Source organism: Aythya marila (genome assembly GCF_965140915.1).
Source record: "Aythya marila genome assembly, chromosome: 2".
In the NCBI taxonomy this organism is placed as follows: domain Eukaryota; kingdom Metazoa; phylum Chordata; class Aves; order Anseriformes; family Anatidae; genus Aythya; species Aythya marila.
In genome coordinates this window covers 8,577,917-8,599,930 of record NC_139043.1, presented here as the reverse complement: position 1 = coordinate 8,599,930, position 22,014 = coordinate 8,577,917, and the positions used below count along the sequence as shown (strand labels likewise).

The following is a 22,014-nucleotide window of genomic DNA, read 5'->3' as shown; positions in this document are numbered from 1 at the left end:
AATTGTAGTGGAGGGTACGAATGTGAATAAATGAAGTTATCTGTCATACTGCAGTCAAAACGACATGCTAGTCCCTGCAAGATTTTCTGTCGTGTTAGTCTAAGACTAAAGCCTTTAAGAAACAAACACAACAAAACAAAACCTACCACAAACAAAACCTTCACTCAGGTCTTTTCAGTAGGATTAGACTAAACCCATCCGACACTAGCTCTGAATTGATGAGACACTGGAAATAAGAATGGGTTCCCCAAGTTAGAGAACAGGTTTGCAAATGCCATGTTTTGGTCAGATAGGTTTCTAAGCTCAGAATAGAATATGAAACACCGAAGATGCTTTGGTTGTTAGCAGGTTGGTTAAACAAGAGCACCATGAAGGAGCCAAGGGAGGTGGTGGTGGGAAAATCCCAGGTTTGCCATTTGGTCACGTTAAGTGCCAGTAGTCCTCTTGGACCTGGAAAGTGCATAGCTAACTTCAATATGAGGCGTAATAACTCCCGAATGGGAATGCTCACATTTTTTACACAATAAATCATAGTCTGAAGAAACCTTACAAAATCAATGTCAGTTCTTCAGGGCTCTGAACCCCCAGATGTGTTCCTTCTTGCTGGCTCTGTGACCGTGCATCTCTCAGGGGAGGATCCAGCCCTCCTTCCCTGCAACTGCTGTGTTGAGGCCAAAGGAGCACCTGGGGATAAGGAAGAAATCCTTCACTGTGAGGGCAGTGAGGCCCTGTCCCAGGCTGCCCAGAGGAGCTGTGGCTGCCCCATCCCTGGCAGTGCCCAAGGCCAGGCTGGATGGGGCTGGGGGCAGCCTGGGCTGCTGGGAGGGGGCCCTGCCCATAGCAGGGGGTGGCACTGTATGGGTTTTGAGCCCCCTGCCAACACGAATCATGAAGCAAAAATGGTTAAATGATGGATATCTGCAGTGGTAAAGGGTAACCCTGGGCACGATGAGCTTCTGTAGTGACTGCCATGCTCTTGTTTCCACAACATGTTTCTAATAATAATTTGCCAGCTGCAATGATTTGGAGAGGTGGCACAATTTGAAGATGATGAGTTCCTTTAGGCCAGCTGGAGTCTGAGAGGCCTCAGAGAAAGCAAAGAAAGCATGGCACATGGGCAGCAAGCATGGTAGAGTGGGAAAAATTGTTTTTCACAGTCCAGATGCCCTAGGCCCACAGGCTGAAACTGACCCTCAGCATCTCTCTTTTTTTAATCTGTGAGAAGTGAACCAAAAGAGGGAAGAGGGAAAAAATCTGCCAGGTTCCTAGATTTATCCATTCATCAAAGAGGAAAAAAATGTAAATGAACATTCTGTACTTCTCCGGGTTTAAAATTAATTTTTACCCCAGGTGAAATTCACCTCACCTATCTGTAAAAGTCTGCAAATTTAATGTTTAAATGTGAGCGAGTCTCTGTAGGCTTCTTGCCCACGTAGTGGAAAAACATCTATTTTTAACAATACCTCACTTCTTTTGAATGGGAAATCAGGCAACAAGATGCTCACAAAAATACCGCTCAGTGATGGCTGTGGTCTTTACCTCCTGGTCCCATTTCTCACCTGACTACGGCAGCCTCTGGCTATAGCATCAGCCCTTCGTACATAATGATGAATAAAATAGCACTCAGTCCTGAGTGATCACTGTGGTTGCCAAAACTTTTTGCTAATCTCCTCCAGAAAGAGTTCATGAGATGTTTTACCTCCTTCAGTCACATATAACTCTCACATTAGAAAAATGCAACAAGCTAACAGAACCTTCCTGGGTGAAAATTCAGTTTACTTTTGGCTTGCCTTTCCTTTTATCTTTGATTAGAGAGAAGCTTTAGTAATTAAGTTTTTGCTGAGACAGATTTTTGTCCTTCGTATGTTTGCACAAAGAGTATTCCCAGTCAGCAGAAAAAAAAAAAAGAAATAGTGTTTGTGTTTGTTTTATAGGAAAATTACACATCTCTGTTGACATTTTCCAGTGCATGTGGGCTGATCGTTGTGCCCAAGAAGGACTCATTTTCCTGGGGCCATGTGGGGCTCCAGCAGGCAGGAGCCGTGCTGGGCACTCTGCCTTTGCCTGGCCAAGCCATGTTAGCAGGCATACAGCTGGATAAAGGAGGCTGGAAGCACAGCACGAATCCTGCTCTGAAGCATCCCAACGTTCAGAGCAGTCAAAGGGGAAGGTGGAGGAGGGCAGTGGATTTGATCTGGTTCAGAGGGGTACTATAAGAGTTGTTGAGGGAAAGAAAGAAAGAAAGATGCTAACTATTTACAAAGGACCACACAAAGCAAAGCATCCAAGTGCTAAACACAACATCCGTACCATTCATTTCCCGCAGTATCTGGGCATCGTGCATAGCTGGTCCATAGCTGAGCAGCACAGTACGCTTTCCTTCCATCCTCTGCACTGAGGTTTGGGTCATCCAGGTTACTGGGGTGTTTCATGACCATTCAGTTAAAAAAATAAATACATCTAAGTATCTCCCAGAACCACATCTGGGAACAATAAAAGGGATATTGCTCCTTTTTTCCCCCTGCATGGCAGCTGATGGAAGGAAATGAAAACTAATCAGTCTCTCCCTGCCCTGGGCTGCCATCCTCCAGCAGATACGAGCGCTGTCAGCCTTTGACCTCACGTCTCGCCGAAGAGACGTGCCAAACAGACTCTTATCTCGCTGCAGAGAGGGCAGATGGTGTCTGTGCCTCCCTTTCTGCTTGGGAGCCTGTGGTGCTGGGGCAGATTTGCTCTCTGTGCTGCCTTGCAGCAGGCTGGGGACGGCGGTGCTGTGGTGGCTTCATGCTGGTGGGTGGCTCAGCTCCAGCACGCTGCTCTCTCGCTCCCTCTCCTCGACACTAAAAGGGGGAGAAAATAGGATGAAAAAAAGCTTGTGGGTTGAGATAAGGACAGGGAGATCACTCACCGGTTATCCTCACGGGCAAAACAGACTCAGCATAGGGAGATTAATATAATTTACTGCCTATTGGTAACAGTCTAGAGCAATGAGAAATTAAAAACAAACTAAAAGCACCTTCACCCCATTCATCCTCTTCTCCCACCTCCTCCAGAGCAGCACAGGGGAATGGGGACCCGGGGCTGTGGTCAGTCCCTGAGGCTTTGTCCTGCTTCTCCCGCACGGCCCCTCTCTGCCCCTGCTCCACGCGGGGTCCCTCCCATGGATGCCGTCCTTCGCAAACTGAGCCCATGGGGGCTCCTCTCCATGGGCAGCAGCTCTTCAAGCACTGCTCCCACACGGCTCCATCCCACGGGGTCCATCCCCCAGGAGCAAACTGCTCCAGCACGGGTCCCCCACAGGCAGCAGCTCCCCCCAGACCCCCTGCTCCCGCGTGGGCTCCTGTCCATGGGCTGCAGCTCCGGCCCAGGGCCTGCTCCTGGGGGGGCTCTCCATGGGCCACAGCCTCCTCTAGGCCACATCCACCTGCTCCACCGGGGGCTCCTCCATGGGCTGCAGCGTGGAGATCTGCTCCATGTGGGACCCATGGGTGCAGGGGGACAGCCTGCTCCACCAGGGGCCTCTCCACAGGCTGCAGGGGAACTTGTGCTGCATGCCTGGAGCACCTCCTGCCCTCCTGCTGCATTCATGTTGGGGGCTGCAGGGCTGGCTCTCTCACACTTCTCACTCCTCTCCCCCAGCTGCTGTAGTACAACATTTTTGTCCCTTAAATCTGCTCTCCCAGAGGCCCAACCAGCGTTACTCATGGCTCAGCTCTGACCAGCAGCGGGTCCCTTTGGAGCTGTCTGGAGCTGGCTCTGATCTGCCATGTGGCAGCTGCTGGGCTCTGCTCACAGAGGCCACCCCTGCAGCTCCCTGCTACCAAACCCTTGCCACATAAACCCAAAACAGTCACACAGCTGGGTGTGAGCCCCTCTGTGAGGACGGGTGTCCTGGGAGGATCCAACTGCCACAGCAGTGTTGGACAGGGCTGAGACATTTCACTCTTTTCCTGGAAAAAAAGCGCGCTCACTACAGGTGGGTAACTGCTGTCTTGGAGACAGGTGGAAATAAAAGTGACAGCCACAACGTGCAGGAGCCTATCTGAGGAGCAGCAGTGGATCTGCTGTCAAACAGATTTTGTTCAGGAGTTATTTGCCGTGTTCTGCATTCAAATACTGACAGCTGCTGGGATCTCTGAAGGAATTTAAAGGGTTTATGCTGCTTATAGTCTTGTCTGGGTGCCTTAAACGCTTATTTTACTACAAAACAGCCCTAACTTTCATTTGGTTGGCAGCTATTAGCATCACATAAAGTAGCTTTAGCCAGGGTAATGTGCTCTGAAATCCCCGTAAGGCTGAGGTTGTGCTGCAAAACTGCGTGCTGCATTGGCATCCACCTGCCTCCTTGTAAAAACCTTCAGAAAAGCTTAATTATTTTATACTGCAGACTTGCAGGTTTTTTTTTTTTTTTTTTTTTTTGCGTTCAAATTCCAGGTATTGAGTAACCCCTGGTGCCAGCGCTGCCTTGCACTTCGCATCTGCTGCTCTCCCCCTGTCTGTTTAATATTCACCCTGGCACCGTGATGTGTGCCTGGAAGGTCCGAGACGCGCGGCGGGGGCATCCTGCCTTAACGCACCTGCAAACCTTGGCACTGGGCGAGCAGCTGAGGAGAGAGAAACATCACGGGCCTGCACCTCCCCAGCGCTGTCTGAGAGGCTCCATATGCTCTGGTGCTTGCTGGAAGATTTGGGCTTGGCTCTGCATCAGAATTGTTCTCCCCACCCTCGAAGGCAGGTTTTTGATTAGGCTGCAAAACTCAGGGACCGTCAGCGTCCCTTCCCTTCCCTTCCCTTCCCTTCCCTTCCCTTCCCTTCCCTTCCCTTCCCTTCCCTTCCCTTCCCTTCCCTTCCCTTCCCTTCCCTTCCCTTCCCTTCCCTTCCCTTCCCTTCCCTTCCCTTCCCTACATTCACAATTATTTTGGGACACGAGAGGTTTAAAAACATGCCGTTTTCACATGACTCCTGTTGCTGCACAGCCGATACATCATCTGCAGCCCCTGTCCTCCTGTGACATCTTTTTCCCTCTTTCCCTGCACGCCAACCTCAGCGGGGACACATGCTGCCTGGCAGCAGCCGGCTGGTTCAGGCACTGGGTCCCAGTGGCTCAGGCAAGCAGATGCTTCTGGTTTCGTGCACCCCAGCTGCCGGTTTGGCACCCCGATCCCAGAGAGCAGGGGCAGTCTGGCAAGGGGAGATGCTGGTTTTTAGACAGTGCCCTCTTCTGTGCCAGCAGCCTGAGGCATAACCACGATTCAAGGCCCAAGGAAGACGCGCTGACCTCAGGTTGCTGCTGGAATGATGAAAAATGCAGCATTGCAGGCCAGTGCTTGCACAAAGCTGGGGATGTGGCCAGCAGCAGACAGCCTTGAATCACTCAGGGATTTCCACCTTCCGCAGCCAGCAGCATGGGAAGGGGATGGAACTGGGCAGGGTGGATGCCCCAGTAATGCAGCAAACGTTTCATCTCCAACAGAGTGTTGGGGTTGGGGATTTTTCTTCCTGCAAATTAGGGTTGTGGAGAGCAGGGAAGATTTTTTTTCTCCTTCCTTTTGCATTCCCACACAGATGAGGAACCCCACCACAGCAGCAACCTGGCCAGGTTTGCTTTCCCAGGGAGCGCTGTTGGATGCAGGATTTGGGACCAGTTTGTCAGAAATGGCTCAGCAGAAGCCCACGGTGAGGGAATATCTCTCATTTCCCCCCTTCCCATTTTTGTTGCAGTGATGGGATGGAGCCTGCTCCAGGGTGCAAAGCCCTGGGAATTGCACCCAGCCCTGCGTGGTGCCAGCTCCAGCGGGCGCTCGGCATTGCAGGAGGTGTTGCTCCCACTAATGAAGATGCTGGTTAGGCTGAGGAACATCAGCAGTGCCCAGGGGGTCTGGAGAAAGGCCCCACCTGTCTTGCTTTTCCGGCTGATTAGGGAAAGTATTTGACTTGCCCAGCATGAGAAATTACACTGCGGAGAGAGCTGCAAGGCTCAGGCTCGCTGCTCGGCTGCGTGCACGGAGGAGGAGAAAGAACAAAACGCAACGAATCCGAACTGCAGCCTCTCCTCCAGTGACCAGCTTAAATTCCATGCTTGGACACAGCCCCTGCACAGGCAATAAGCTCCTGTTTGTTGCCACCATGCCGAATTGTCCCATGTGCCCAGCTCCTGATGCAAACCTGCCACGGCCCCATCCAAAGGGACAGTGCCACCCCTTCCATCACGCTGTGCTAAAGTGCCCCTCACTGGCTTGCACCCTCATTTCTCCATGTGAGTGACTCCACCGGCTGCATTTACACCTTTTCCAGTCCAAGAATCATTAGCAAATATCGGGCAGTTTGAACCCCACATTGATTTCTCCTTCACTTTTTCATAGCAGTGTCGTGCCATTGAGCCAGATTCGTTACTGAGAAATGAATGCTTTGTACCACCATCCGCAATGAACCGTGTGCTGCAATCAAAGGCAGACATCAACAAGATTTATTTTAATTATATTTATTTCCTGTAGTTTTTTATTCATTGAGTCCTTTATCAGCTGTTCCACATTTTTGCCAAGGATCGGTTTCAAGCTGTAAATCAGTAACAGCATCAGCCTTATGGGTACTCAGTTCCCTCAGTTTGCCCTTTCAAAATAGCACAACTTCAGCTGTCATCCAGCCTTCTGCAACTCATCTCAGGTGATACGGAAAATAATGGTGATTAAAGAGCTTTTTGCCCACCTCTTTTAAAGCCAAAGCAGCTGGCAGCTTGGTGCCATTCAGCCAGGGATGCAGATTTTGATAGAGGCATTTTACCCCACTGCTCCCCCATGGGGCACTAATGACACCCTCACCGTGTTCCCTTTGTCTGCTGCTGTCCCGGTGTGTGGGTGCAGGGAGGGATCCAAGTGGATGAGGGTGCTGTGCCCCTCCTGGACAAAGCAGCTAAAATCATTCATTCCTTTACAGAAATCACCTTGACACTTCGTCAGTTGTACCTCACCGCAGCGATCGCTGGAACTAATAGCCATTAATTACCTGTGTCAGATGAAATTTCCTTAATTGCCCACAACTTTACCTCCATGAAACCACCTCTTGCAGCTGCCACTGACAGCTTAAAGGCCACATCAGTGGAAATTTTTAGGAAAAAGCTGGGTAAATTAAGGGAAGGTGAAGGCATACGTGGCCCACCTCTGGCTGGCCTGGAGTCACCATTTGACCTGCCTGCATCGAGAAGAAAGGTCAGCAGTACGGGGTGGAGGGGGAAGGTGTTCAGCCTGCCTGTCATTTAATCCAAGGGCATGCTTTTTGTGACCTTTTCCTCTCCCTAAAAAAATACAGGAAAGAGGGTAGCAGGCCGCCTTGAGAGCTGCTGCTCCTTGAACCTTGACCAAATGCATTCAGTGTTGCGAGGAGACATTCAGCAGGCAGTGTGCGCCACGGTTGCTCCAGCTTTCGTGCTCCCATACAGATGTTCATTGAACTGTCAGAGCGTTGAGAGGAAAATAAATTAATTGTAAGTGGAAGAAGGTTAGTTAAATCTTTTCTGGAAGTATTATATATAGCCATTAAATTGCATAGGAAATTCAATAATAATGGGTAATAACGTTCTTCTGAGAAATTAAATAGGAGCCCAATTTATAATGCGTCTCAGCATTCAAACCAGAGTGTTCCACCTTCCCCGTACACGATAAACATTTACTAATTAAGCCTCACAAAGCCTCAGTGAGGTAGATCTCTTCACACCACTGACTCCGTTTTATAAATGGGAACAAGAAGGTACAAGAGACATCCTTTGAAGCAGGGGCTGCATGTCTTCAAACATGATCTGGGTCTCTGGGAGCCCACTCGGCATATGTGTTTGAATAGGCAGAGCTTTGTAAAAAGCCTCAGAGCCAGGATCAGAAGTCAAGGTTTCTTTATGCCCCTTCATATGCTCTGATCATAGCTGCACGTTTCGATGCAAATCTTCAGCACAATCTCCGGAATACTGATATTTTTCCTGTGTGATCACATTACATTGCAGGAGTGGTATTTAGAAGAAAAGCCACTGGTCTTAAGCCTCAAGCAAGAGCTGTAGGAATCAGCCCGTAATGGAGCTGCTAATTATGTGCAGAATCAAAGGAACAAAACTTATGACCAGCTGGAAGCTGTTATTTGCAGATCAGTATGGATTGTATGGGATGTGGGTTGTCAAATAGACGTGGATGTAATTTGCGCCAGGATATTGGACTATCCATGACTATAGACAAATTAGAAATATTTAGTGTCATTTTATAATACTCTCCCGTCTCCCTGTCACTGCTTAAGGCATAGCACGAATAAACACAGGTTGTAATGAGAGGGAGCTTCAACCCAGACAGCAAGCCACAGCAACAGCAGGCATCTTTCCCATTGGTTTCAGTTTGAGTTTTGTCTACTTACACAGGATATTAAGTTAAGATACTGTTTATTCTACATCCTCTTCAAGGATCCTGCATGACATAGAACTGCAGGAACCATCGAGAATCTGCAGTACTCATCCAACAGCAAATAGAAATGGAAAGGGACACAGCCCAGCCTGAAATGGGGTTGTATAGACATAGCATTGTGTGTTAAACAGTGGGCCAAAGTCCAGTGTCATGATTAATCCATGCTTCTGTGTTGAAATTTTTGCCGTGGTGCCTAACAATTAAAAAAGGAAAATACCAATGGCATAGATGGAGAGTTGTCTGATCATTTAGCGTAATACATTGGGATAAATTTTTACCCAACTCTAGCTCAAAAGTTATTTCTTCTGTTTCAGACCTCAAGAAAGTCTTGCATGCTTAAAAGCATGATAGTTTTTAAAAGTGCATGGGTTGTATTTCAGAGCCATGTAGTTCAGATGAAATAAATAGTCCATTTTCTGCTTTCAGGACTAGCTGAAAACTGTCATGTAGCTCCTACTACAGAGCTGAGCTGAGGGTCTGGCTGGAGAGGGAACCTTTTTTTCCAACTCACTTTTGGCTGAACAACACTTCACACAACAACAGCAGTCAAGTTCCCCAAAAGTACGACTTTGTGTTGGTGATGAGCTGTCCAAAGAAAGCAATGCAACCTTTATATCCCCACTAAAAGGAATTTGCTCAAGAGTTTATCACAATTTTTGATATGTCAGAGGTAATACTTAATGTAATGAAGAAATTAAATACTCTTTGCCAGCTGTAGGGAGTGCACGGTTAGTGCAGATCAGAGACTCTGTTTCAGGGGAATTAGAAGATCGTTCCCATCCCACCCATCTTCGTGAATTAATTAACATTAAAACTATCCTTTTACACAACAAAGCTTGTTGGATGATTTACTTGAAGTCCCTGAGAATTTGTCCACTGCCTTCAGTGAGGGTAGGATTTTACCTAATATTTCTAACAGACTTTTATAAAATAGTGTTGAAAAAGATCTCAGGGGCCTTCTTGTCTCTCCTCTTGCCTGGAGGCAGGATCAGCTACGTCTGTGTCAGTCCTGATGGATGTTTGTCTAACTGGTCCTGAAAGAACTGCAAGGCCTGAGAGCACCTTGAGCTCTCATTTTCACCTGTCTCAAGATTACAAAAGAGAAAGGTCTTTTCTAACCAACTCTACCACATATTTGACTGATTTAAAGGACCAGTGACAATTTCAACTTCTGATGTCTCATGATCCACTAAGGATAGGAACTAATCCTATCTGCCACAAGGGAGCTTTTCCATGATTTATAGACATGTTTCCCTTTTATCTCTTCTTCTTGAGGTATCTGACATGAAATCATGTCATTCTGATTCCCATCTTGTCTTTTCCTTCACCATTTCAGTTCCAATCTGATTTCAGAGGCTGCCCCCTAAGAGGTGATAGTTAAAACTAATGCTTTTCTTTATCTGGAGGCCTGTCAGCCTTCCCCTGGCACTGTATAAAGTGCATATTTCTAGGAGTGAAATGTCAACAACTGTAATTATGTTGGCAACACGGAAAGGCAGGGAGGACACAGAGCAATAGCCACCAGGCAGGACTGAAGCTTTATGGGGGAGGAAGAGGAGGGATGGGGTAAAGAAGAACTGCTTAAGTGTGGTCCTCGTGGCGGAGCACATCCATGGATTAGTTTTCCTTCCAGAACGAAACACTGCCCATCATTAATTGCCCCTTTTCTGCAGTCCAGTGCTCGAGGAAATTAAGTGGGGTCTTTGCTCTGACTTCAGGAAGACCTGAATCATACCCATAAGTAGCCAAATGAAGATCTGTATTGACACAAAATCTGAAACACGCTCCTTACATCCCCTGCAACGACAGGAAACCTGCCCCACAGCTGCTCAAAATACATCTGTGGTTTAGAATGGCAAACACAGACACAAAGTTTAACATTTATAGGCCAGGAACACATGGTGTTTTGGAAAGTAAAGGTCTGAGACAGATGCTCACAAGTAGCAGTCAGAGAATGAGGGGTGGATTTCCCAGGCATTCTTTCTCATTCAAGTGTATACCATGCATTAAGCCTTCACAATAAATATATTAACAAAACAAAACAAAGCAAAAACAAAGAAAGAAAGAAAGAAAGAAAGAAAGAAACAACAACAAAAAAAAGCTTTGCTACTTGGAATCCAATAGCAAATAGCACAATCTGTTGTTGATAAAGCATGTGAGAAAGTAGTTGGGAGTCTGCTTTTAACCCTTGCTGAGGACCTTTATTCCTCAAATACAGACACGTAACAATCTCCACCAGTGAAAGACAAGACAAACAGTCTGTCCGACCGAGCCATAAACATCAAGCTTCACACATAATCCCGAAACCTCCTAACATTAAGCGGTCCCAGCTATGCACGTGGGACAAAGCTGATTAATGCTCCGAGGGACCAGGCAGGAGCTGAAACCAGAGTTTCAGATGTGACCTTTTGCCAGAAGGCTGCTGTGCATTATTACTGCCATCACACAGTCCCAAAAACATCCCTGCGAAGGCAAGGGAGCAGTGGGGCACCAGAGGAAGAATGCTTCGCTGCTGGCCGGAGAAACCCTCACATGCTGTTTCAAGAAAAATAGCAACTGCCTTAGAAGCTGGGATAGAGTCTGCGTAGGAACAGGGACATACGACCCATGGGGATGCATCTTTAGCATCACCTCAGTATCTGTGGCTTTCAAATCCCTGGAGTTTGGTTGGTTTCACCGAGAGCTGAGAACGGCCCCCTGGGGCAGCGGGAAAGCTTTCTCTCGCTCAGTGCTGTCTAAAGAACAGGTTCCTGAAGGCATTGTTGTAGTTTTTGTTGAAAGCAGTGTAGATGAGTGGATTAAAAAAGGAATTCGAATAGCCTAGCCATAGAAAAATACTCTTCCAAATGGGCGGGATGTCGCAGGAGCAGAGCGGGTTGATGAGCTCCGTGATGAAGAAGGGGATCCAGCAGAGCACGAAGACCCCGATAAGGATGCCCACCATGAGGGCAGCTTTCCTTTCCTTCTGCTCTCTCCATGTGTCTCCGTCCGTCTGGAACGTAACAGTGGCATGCCGGACAGTGAAGACCATCTGTGGCTGCTGGGCGGCTTCCTTCACCTGCCAAACACAAACACAAGTTGAGCCATATGTGCCTCGGGCAGCCGATCCCACACAGCGGGTAGGCAACCAGACTGTGCAAGCGACGGCCAGCACTCCCGGGGCAACGCGGGCCATCTACGTCATGGTGTGACCCTCTTCTGGGCAGCACAGACCCAAAACCAAAGCCCCAGGTGAAATACGTGCAACATCACACAAAGATTTCTCTCCCCTTTAGGATCAGATCAGTAAAACAGGCGCACACCCACACACCACGCACGCAAGTCCCTTTCTTACTCTGAATGCATTGAGTTTAAGAGTCCTTAACAGGAGAGGCAAGACAATTAAAACAGATTTCCTTCTTTCCCCCAAGAAATCTTCACAGTGCACAGTGACCGTGCTTGGGATGAACTGGCACAACCCAGGCAGGATTTGCAAGGGTGCTTTGTGTGTGTCTTCTTTGTGGGTAGATTCACAACCTCCCCAACCCTACAGCTGCACTCACATCCCTGCACACCTCACCAAGGGGAGAACGGTGACCCCTTGCTCCCGCTCATGAGCACCAATCCCTCATTTTGTGGGGGGACCTCTGTGGGTCGCCGCGCACCCATGTGCAGCCAAGGCTCTCCATCTGGCCCAAAGTTGCTTTGGCCACTCCTTGCATGCTCCCAGCTGGGAATGCGGGAGTCAGAAGCCTGGGCTTGCAAGCTCTGAAGTCAACTTTCCCTTGAAAGCCTTCAGGCTTCACTGGGCTTTGGTGAGATTCTATTTGCTTGCCAACTTGAGGTGTAAGTTTTCCCCACTGCTGCAGGGTCTCGGCAGCTCAGCTGCTCCCAGAAGTTCCCCAAAGCAAAGAGCAAGCACGGTGACCTACCTCTAGGGCTCCGGGTGTAACGGGGGTGATGGAGTTGTTCTTCCTGGACCCGATGCGAAACTTGGCTGCCTTGTAGATCTTCCAGTACACAAAAAGCACCACGCACAGGGGCAGGTAGAAGGCGCCAAATGTGGAGAAGATGGTGTAGGAGGGCTCCTGGCTGACCTGGCACTCCTCGCTGTCCTCCGAATAAGTCTCTCCCCAGCCGAAGAGCAGCGGGGCCAAGGAGATGAAGGCGGAGAGCACCCAGGTGAGGGCAATCATGATGTTGGAGATGCGGCGCCGGGTGCGCAGCGTGTACTCCAGGTGGCGAGTGATGGACCAGTAGCGGTCCAGGGCGATGGCCGTGACGTTCCAGATGCTGGCGGTGCAGCACAGGACATCGAAGGAGATCCACACCTGACACAAGGAGCGGCCCAGCCGCCACCGCCGCCCGGACAACTCGTGCACCAGGCTGAGGGGCATGACGAGGGCCGCCACCATCACGTCGGAGATGGCCATGGAGGCCACCAGGTTGTGGGGCACCCGGTGAAACGTGCGCACCCGCAGGATGGTGGCCAGCACCAACCCGTTCCAGAGGAAAGTGGCCACCACCAGCATGGCCAGGAGGGTGAGGACCAACACGCTGAAGACGGAGAGCTGCGTCCTGCCGCCATCCGCACCGGCGGGCGATGCACTCCGGTTGCCAGCATCGTGCATCGCGGCGGCAGCAGCGAAACAACTGGCGTTGAGCACCCTCTCCATAGCGGTCCCGGCGCTGGGATCCTTGTTACTACCGCGGGCGCGGATCCCCGGGGACCGCCCGCTCCGCGGGGCTCCCCACCGGAGTCTTCATCCCCGGGGAGGAAGAACCCGGCGGCGGCGACCAAGCACCGGCGATATCCCCCGGCCCTCTCCGTCCTCGGCGGCGGCGGGAGGAGGCTCCGCGGGTGCGGGGAGCTGCGCGGCTCCCCCCGGCGCTCCGGCGGGGCGGCGCGGAGCGGAGCGGGGCGGCGCTGGAGGCAGCCAAGGGGCGGCGGCGGCGGAGCCCGTGCGGAGGAGCTGCTGCCCCTACCGAGGGGCCGGGGCAGGTGAGTCCCCCCCCCCTCTCGCCTCCTTGCGCGGGTGCGGAGCGTTTTGGTGCTTAGTCATTTCGGGGAAAAAGGTTTTTTGATTTTTTTTTTTTTTTTAATTTATATCCCGCTTGGAACAGGAGAGGAGAGGGGAGATGCGCCGTGCCCGGCTTTGTCCCCGCTGGGGATGCCGGGGGTGGGATTGGCCCCCCGTAGGGTGGAAGAAGGGCACAAAGTTAGCATCCGTGCAGAATTGGACCTGGGGGCTTCTCGGGGGGGTAGGAGGATGTGGCGGCTCGCCTGGGCTTGCAGCTAGCGAGCCGGCTGGCGACCCTGCTTTATTTGGGGTGGGGGGAACGTGGAGGGGGATTATTTCTCGGAGAACTTCTGCTCTGACATTTCCCAACTTGTGAGCGATCGGCAGGCCCTTCATTAGCAACAATCTCTCTTTTCGATATTGTTAGGAAGTGCCGTTTGAGCATTTCACCTTTTTTTTTTTTTTTTTTTTTTTTTTTTTTTTTTTTTTTCTCGTGCTGCCTTTGATGAGAAGAGAGGGATTCAGGGCCTCGTAGTGGAAGGCAGGATTTAAGTCCACCGAGCAGCTTTCCCAGCGCTCTAGCTCCATGCAGGGATGCCAGCCAGCTCCTGCCTGCCAGACTGGGGCTGCATTCAGGTAGGGCTGTGCCTCCTCCTTCTCTGGAAGGTCCCAGGGTAAGGGGTCTGGAGAGGTTTGGGGCAGGAGCTGGCTGTCCCCGGGAGCAGGCACGTGGCAGGGACAAGCAGGCAGGGGCTCACAGCCTGCATCGGCAGGGGCTGCATTGGTATGACGAAACGGTGGCAATGACACTTGTGGGACTTTTAGAGAGCTGGGGGAGAAAAGCTAAAAGAAGCTGATGTTCTGGGGAGCACCCGTGTGTTCATGGTGTTCAGGGGCAAACCCAAATGGGGGCTTTCCGCTGTGTCCTCTGAACCTCTCCAGACTTTTTAATGAAAACCAGCAAAGTAACAATAACGGGGGAATCAAATGAGATGTTTCCTAGCACTGCTCCTCCTTTCTCCATGCTGCCAAGGGAAACACAAGGCAGCACATCCAAAACAGGTTCGGGGATTTGCATCAGGTGGGTGTGTGGGATTTGGCCCCATGCTGTCCTGTGTTGGCTGTGTGCGTGGCAGGGCACAGCACAGCGGGGGCACAGGCTCTGCTCTCCCCCATGTGGGGCATGTGTGGGGCAGCCTGACGGCCACCTTGTTTTTTGGGGGATGTGAATTTACCCGTACGGACTCATGCTGGGCTGTGACATTTGTCCTAGGGCCAGAGAACAGGACCTGGTCTGCTTTAGCTCCTAGAACAGATGTAGCCTTAGAGGCTGTAACATAATTTGGGGAGCATAGTGCCATCTTTTTGGGGGAAGAGATTGTTATTTTATCTTTTGTGCACGTGAATATTGGCAATTTTTGAATGGTTAGGTTTTTTACTTGCAATGCAAAGGGCAACTGAGGTTTGCATGCTTTCATAAAAGCCTCCTGATTTAAAATTCCTGGTTTGCAAGGTGCCAAACGTCCTTGACTATCATTCAACTGATCAAAACACTTAGCAACTGCTAGCACCGAGAGGTTTTTGTTGCGTGGGCCCTTTCCAGAGAATCCTATGAAGCCCAGAATTAACAGAATTAGCCACAAATTATGGAATATGTGCTCCTGAAAAGATACTATAATTCTTTGCTTCAGGAAAAAATACACAAAAATTACATTTAAAGGGAAATGGAAATAAAATGTATTAAATCTGAAGAAGTAAAACTAGATTATGTCCTAATGAAAAAAAAATATTTATATTTTCATTATCTTACTTACCAGACTTTAAAAAATATATATTAGCAGATTCTGGAGTTGGATGGGTCAGCTGAGTACTAATTGGAAATAGAAATTGTGGGTAAATACACACAAACACATATATATATAGAATATATGTGGAAATGCAAAGTTCTTCACCTGGGAAGGAAGAACCCTGTACAACCGTACTGGCTGGGGACTAACCAGAAGGAGAAGGAGACAATTGCTAGAAGGAGAAGGAGAGCTGTGTTTTTCAGCCCTAAAAAGAGAAGTTTTAGGGGAGAATCATTCCGCTGTTTCCAGCTACCCCATATGAGGGTGCAGAGAAGGTGGAAGCAGACTCTTCTTAGGGGTGTATGGAGATGGGGCATTGGATGCAGGTAGCAAGATCATAGAATCATGGAATGGCTTGGATTGGAAGGGACCTTAAAGCCCATCCAGTTCCAACCCCACTGACATAGGCAGGGATGCCACCCACTAGATCAGGTTTCCCAGGGCCTCATCCAACCTGGCCTTGAACACCTCCAGGGATGGGGCATCCACCTCTCTGGTCAACCTGTGCCAGTGCCTCACCGCAATCTGAGTGAAGAATTTCCTCCTAATGTCTAATCTAAATCTACCCTCTCTTAGCTTAAAACAATTCCCCCCATCCTGTCATTAACTGACTGAGTAAAAAGTCACTCTCCATTTTTTTTATAAGCCTCCTTCAAGTACTGAAAAGCTGCAACGAGGTCACCCCAGAGCCTTCTCTCCAGGCTGAACAGTCCCAACTCCCTCAGCCTTTCTTCATAGGAAAGGTGCTCCAGCCCTCTGACCAACTTTGTGGCCCTCCTCTGGACCCTCTCTAAGAGCCCCACATCCTTCTTGTGCTGGGAGTCCCAAACCTGGACACAGAACTCCAGGTGGGGCCTCACAAGAGCAGAGCAGAGGGACACAATCCCCTCCCTCCCCTGCTGGCCACCCCTCTGCTGATGCAGCCTAGGATGCAGTTGGCCTTCTGGGCTGCAAGCACACTCTGCTGGCTCATGTTGAGCTTTTTGTCCACCAGAACCCCCAGGTCATTCTCTGCAGGGCTGCTGTCAATGAGTTCTTCTCCCAGTCTGTGCTCATGTCCAGGATTGCCCCAGCCCAGGTGCAGCACCTTGCACTTGGCCTTGCTGAACCTCACGAGGTTCACGTGGGTCCCAGGACAGACCCCTGAGGGACACCACTTGTCACCGACCTCCACCTGCACATAGAACCATTGACCACCACTCTCTGGGTGTGACCTTCAAGCCAACTCCTTATTCTCTGAATGGTCCATCCATCAAGTCCATCTCTGTCCAATTTGGAGATCAGGATGTCACGTGGGACTGTGTCAAAGGCCTTACAGAAGTCCGAGTAGATGACATCAGTTGGTCTTCCCTTGCCAACTGATGCAGTCACGCCATCATAGAAGACCACCAGTTGGCCCTGCTTTAATGAGGGTTGGATTAGGTGATCTCCAGAATTCCTTCTCCCCCTAGATCATTCCACATTCTGATTCTGTAATCTTTAAGCAAGGTGGCTTGATACACTGGATTCTGGAAGTGACTGTCATTTTTAAAGACCAAATGCTGTTTACATTGCACACATTAGTAAGCCCATTGATTTCCTCAGAACCACTGATATTTATAAAGTGAGTGAAAGCTTGGGGTCTGTGGCAATTTAGTTATGTTTGTGGAATGATCTCACCTATGAAACTGAGACAAGCATCTAGACTACAAAGTCAGGATTATCTCACTGATGGTGCCGTTGATGGTGCCAGAGGAGTTAATAGTTATGCTGCTTTCCCAGATTTAGCAGTTTCCTTCCACTAGAAACCATTAAATGCTACTTGTAACAAAATACCATTTAATGGAGGTACATTCCAGTTCAAACTATCCCATAGTAGCTGATAGTTGGAGGGCGGGAGGGAATTCCAGACATGGTCACTGCGGTGTCCCTTCCTGCATACATGTCCAAGTAGTGCCTGCTCTTAGGGACAGGGTCAGTACACTTTTACTGTCAATCTGTATACAGATCTTCTGAACCTCTGTATGTAAAACTGGCAGAAAAGTGAAAGGAAATGGCCCAGGAAGTGTTTTCACTGAACAAATGAGAACTTCGATCTACAGGGCAGGTGGAGCTGCTGGGTTAGACCAGCATTAAAGGCACTTGCATACTCACTGGATATAGACAGCATCTCTCAGAGCTCTGCTCAGCTGCCAGCCAGACTGCTCAGTAAGTGTGTATCCTGTCAGTGCAATTTCTGAAACACAGGTAGTCACCAACTCAATTTTGCTTAACATTCATCAACTCGAGCTCAGGCGTTTTACATCCAGACATGCTTTCTGAACACGCTTGCACACCACCCACTCCTTTCTTGCAGCAGCAAAACTCTCAAATACAAACACACGTAAACCAGGCAAACTGTGAGGCTGTTCTCACACCCTTACAGCCATCCACACTTCTGAGTCTCACACTAGTCTTGCTAAAACCAAGATCTTCAGAGATGGGCAATGTGATGGGCAATGTGCATCACGATAGACTCTTACGGTGCCCCACTTCTGGCTTGGTTTGGATTTCAGTGTCCTGTGGTGGTAGGAATGTAGTTTGGGGAGTGGAGAGGAGGGATGCTGAACTGGAGCTTTTCATGGACACGCACCAGTTTTAATGAAACTTTCACCTTTTTCATCTCTTTTATCTCTTTGTCTAATTCATTTCATCCAACCTTTCTCAGCTCCAGAGCAGTAGCTCTAGTTGGGAAGAACACTGCGAAACGCCTTCCACCTGCAGTGGTCCATGAGTTAGAGCATGTCCTTGGTACATAGGAATGGTTCAAAGGTTAAAAGCATCCCAAGGAGGGGCAAGGAGGACCTGAGCACCCTGCATCCCCGGAGCATTCCAGGGACTGAGCTGTTTGTCCGGCTGGGTCTCTTGTGTTGCTTGAAATCTGTTCCTCACTCAGCCTCTAATGGCAGGTCTAATTCAGCCTAGGGATGCCAGCCTTCCTTTAGGAATTATCACCATTTGTATGAATTCAGTGACAGGTCTAAACTTTAATTTCTGCTGGAAGAACAAAGCAGAACAAGAATAAAAGCTGTTTAACAGAGCAGCCTCTTTGCCTAGAGCAAAGTCCCCTCCTATGCAGCCTCCCTGCTGAGTGCCTTTCCTCACAGTTGTGTCTCTTGAATTTGTCCACAATCTATTACACAGGCAGCCTAAAGGGAGGATGGACTCCAGTACCATGAAACACCATATATTTCCCAGTAAATGGTCCATTAGGAGCGTTTACCTATCTTCTGCCTGATGTGAATTAACTCCTGCTGGAACTACCCCTTAGTTTTTGCTTAGCAAAAAGCCACGTTCATCGTCGGAGGACCGGCGTAACTTCATGAAGTCTCACAGACAACGCCTGCATCATCCAGTGCCACAGCTGAAGTTGCGTTCTGTGTAAATAAATGAAACATAAATAACCTTATCCCTTCTTTCATACCTTAAGGGACAGCATTAATCATCTGTGTAATTTCAGGGGAATCGGCCGAGTTGCTAGGTGTCATATTGGCTTTTAGTCACAGGTACTCCGCAGCGAGTAGTTATGACAGTAATGCAATAACTTGGAGCCTGCCTCAGGGGGTATTGCCCTCGCAAGGCATCTGCAGTTTTCATTTATTTCTCTGCTGATAGCAAATACTTAACACGTATATATACCTGCATCTGTAATCTGTCCGTGGTCAGTCCCGAGATGTATGGCTGTCTCCTGTCCCTGATGGAGTTAGTCTCTGCAGGTTGCTTGTGAATCCGTATTTCTGATTAAAAACTAAAAACAAAGTTTAAAAATGTCAAAGTACATTATGCTTTTGGGAGTCTAGAGTATCCTGTGGTTCTGTCAATCTTCTTGAATCCCAGGCCTGTAGGAAAATCCTAAGAAGCCGTGTGTGACGACCGGGTACCTCTAACTTAATACATGAGCTCTGGCAATCGAAGCTGCCAGTGCAAACTGTCAGGACTCTGCCAGGCAGACAGATGGCACAATGACAGGAAATGGATGGGTCTCTAAAACTCAATTATCATTTCAGCTCAGGCCTATTCTTCTTATGCCAAGTTGTGGAAGAGATTTGTTTATCTTGAGCTTTACGCATTTTGGCAGATAATTTGCATAGGTGTGAAGCTATAGGAATGGCTGTGATAGCACGAGGCTGAACATGGCTTTTCCTGGTGTGTGTCGTCTTCCAGGTTACCTTTCTGCCTCCTTGCAGGTGGTAGATTTCTGAACATTTATTTAGATAAATCCAACCATAGTCTGGAAATCATCTATCAGAACTCCAGAGACAAAATATTTTAAGATCCATTTACCATGATAAGGACGGAAAACACTTCAAATAGTTTTCCAGGCCAGCACCTTTATTTTTATTTATTATTTTCCTAATACCTCCTTCCTTCCCCCTTTGGTTCCTTGGCAGCATGTTCCATGCAGCAAGGTCTTCCTTGATTTGAGTTCCTTATCTCCACCCACCACTGTCTTTAGCATTCAAGACTGGTTTTGTTACCATAACAAATCGACAGCATGTACAAAAATGAAACCACCAATGCCAGCCATCAAATGATGTCTTCAGTGGGAGATTCTTTTCTCGTCTTCCACCAGTAGCCTGATTTATTTATACACCTTTGGTTGCTGCCTTCTTCTCTGGAGATTTCTGAGCATCCGCAGCCACATCTCTACCATCTACCAGCCAGTGAGAGCATTGGCACAGTTGTACAGCTTTCCCAGCTTGGGTTTTGCTGATGAGCTTCTCAGATTAGTATTCACACGCTGTTTCCTTCCACGTGTGGAGTACTTTCCTCCCCCTGATTATTCGGCATACCTATATGTTTCCCTCCTCCTGCCTGCCCAGGTCACGCAGATCAGAGCACTGCTGGTGATTTCAGTAAGTTCTCAGTGCCATCAACGTGGCAGGCCTTCCACCGGTGTAAAGCTCATTAGAGAATACAGGAAAGCTGCAGAATGTTATTCATATTTCATATCCACGTTGCTTCTTCAGAGAGTGAGAGGTTCATACAAATGAGAGGAATTATTTAGAAGTCAGAAAAAAAAAAAGGTAGATATGCATGCCCATGCAAGAAAAGTATTTGCAGACATCTCCTGCAGGCTGACAAAATCCTTGCTTCTTGAAGCAAACCTTTCTGGCTACCTGAACAGACAGTCATTTTTATAGGACCCCAAATATCCCTTCTCTCATAGATTTTGGCAGCATCGTGCTAAAAAATATTTTATTTTGGTTCCTTTCACTTCAGCAGGCACCTGATCAAGCTGCATCTTCTTGTTACAGCTGTAAAACTCTGACCCTGTGGGATGAAAACAGTTGTATAAAAGTATTTTTGTAAGAATTTTTATTAGAAGCATGATTATTTTTGACAGCCAGTATTCATTGCTTTGACAGCAAAATGCTGCCAGACCTTCCTTAATTGTCTAGCAATGCATTTTATTACAAAATAGGTGATTTATTTTCTTCTGTCTGCTGGTCTGAGGGTCAAGGTTGGTAACCTGTAACTCAGGGGTGGTGAACCAGCCATCTGAGAGCTGCAGCAGCTCACCAAAGGTTCATGTTCAGCTTCAGCTCTGGGGACACATCGTGTGGCAGTGGCAAAAACCTCGTGCAAGAGCTGGTGGAGGGAAAAGCACTGCAGCAAGAATGGCTGAGGCCTGCTGAGGCCTGCTCCTCTCTGTTACCCTGGGGTACAGCTGTGTCCCCACCTTTGTCTGGTCCCGCAGACAAATTCCCTACAGAATTTCAAGTAAATGTAGTCCAAATCTTCCATTTTGATGTCATTAAGTTCTTTCAGGGTTTCATGTGATCAAGCTTCACGGGGTGTCTTCATTAAAGTATTATCCGTCTGCACAGAAGATGCCTCACGGATCACTTTGAAAGATGAGCCTCGTTTTGAAAACAAATGCATCTCACTGGATTTTTTAAAAGGACTCTTCATCTGACCTGGTGCATGTTCAGAGCTTTCTGGAGAGACCGACGGTGCCTTTCCTCCTCCACACACTTCTCTGTCTTCCCTTCGCTGTGTGCTGAGGCCTCTCCTTTGTTCTGCTCCTTGTTGAGCACTGGAATAGTTAGCACTGGCTTTGAAACATCACCACTGGCAACTGACTCGTCAGTAGGGTTACAAGTGCCATTTTGTAATCGCAAGCAACAATTTTATAGAAAAATTGGGGAAAAAAAAAAGAGGAACCACTTAACATTTTGATGTTTTAAAGCCCTTCATCCACCATTCACACATAGGAAGGAGACCTCCTGTCCTTCAGCTTTGACTCCTGGTGCTGGTCTCAGTCTTGTAGAGCTGCCCCCATGCACATGCCCTCTCCTGTTTGGGTTGGTGACTCTGTCCTTCCCTTCCATCGTCCCTTCTGCACCTCAGCGGGAGCCTAGAAGTGGAGTCTGGGGCTCAACACATCATGTGAGAGAGGCACAAAGACAAATGCTCTCAGCTACAGTGCTCCTTCTCCATGTCTGTGAGGATTTCTTGCAGTTTTTCTGGTTTTACAGCAGCGGTGATTCTAAGGAACCATAAATCCCGGTGTCCTTGCCCTGGATAATCCCTCCTGCCTGGCGAGAGGCATGCCCTATTAAGCACTGCCTTAGAGCGTCAGATTGATGGCAGCTGTTGCAAAAGAGCATCATGAGTTGTGGAGAACCACGAGGAGTTCATTAAGATGCTTCGTGCAAACAATGGCTGATAAATATCCAGCAGGACAGGTGAGGGTTAGTGCGGAGGTTT

General features: G+C 48.7%; 1 protein-coding gene across 1 annotated transcript; it reads right to left on the bottom strand.

Annotated features, from left to right (window-relative positions):
- Positions 1-11,160: 11,160 nt before the first annotated feature.
- Positions 11,161-13,090, bottom strand: HTR5A (5-hydroxytryptamine receptor 5A; the record flags this gene model as incomplete). The annotated part of the gene is made up of 2 exons (XM_082754361.1): positions 11,161-11,493; positions 12,347-13,090. The coding sequence occupies 2 exons, from the start codon at positions 13,088-13,090 to the stop codon at positions 11,161-11,163; spliced, it is 1,077 nt and encodes a 358-aa protein (XP_082610487.1).
- Between the last annotated feature and the right edge of the window lie 8,924 nt (positions 13,091-22,014).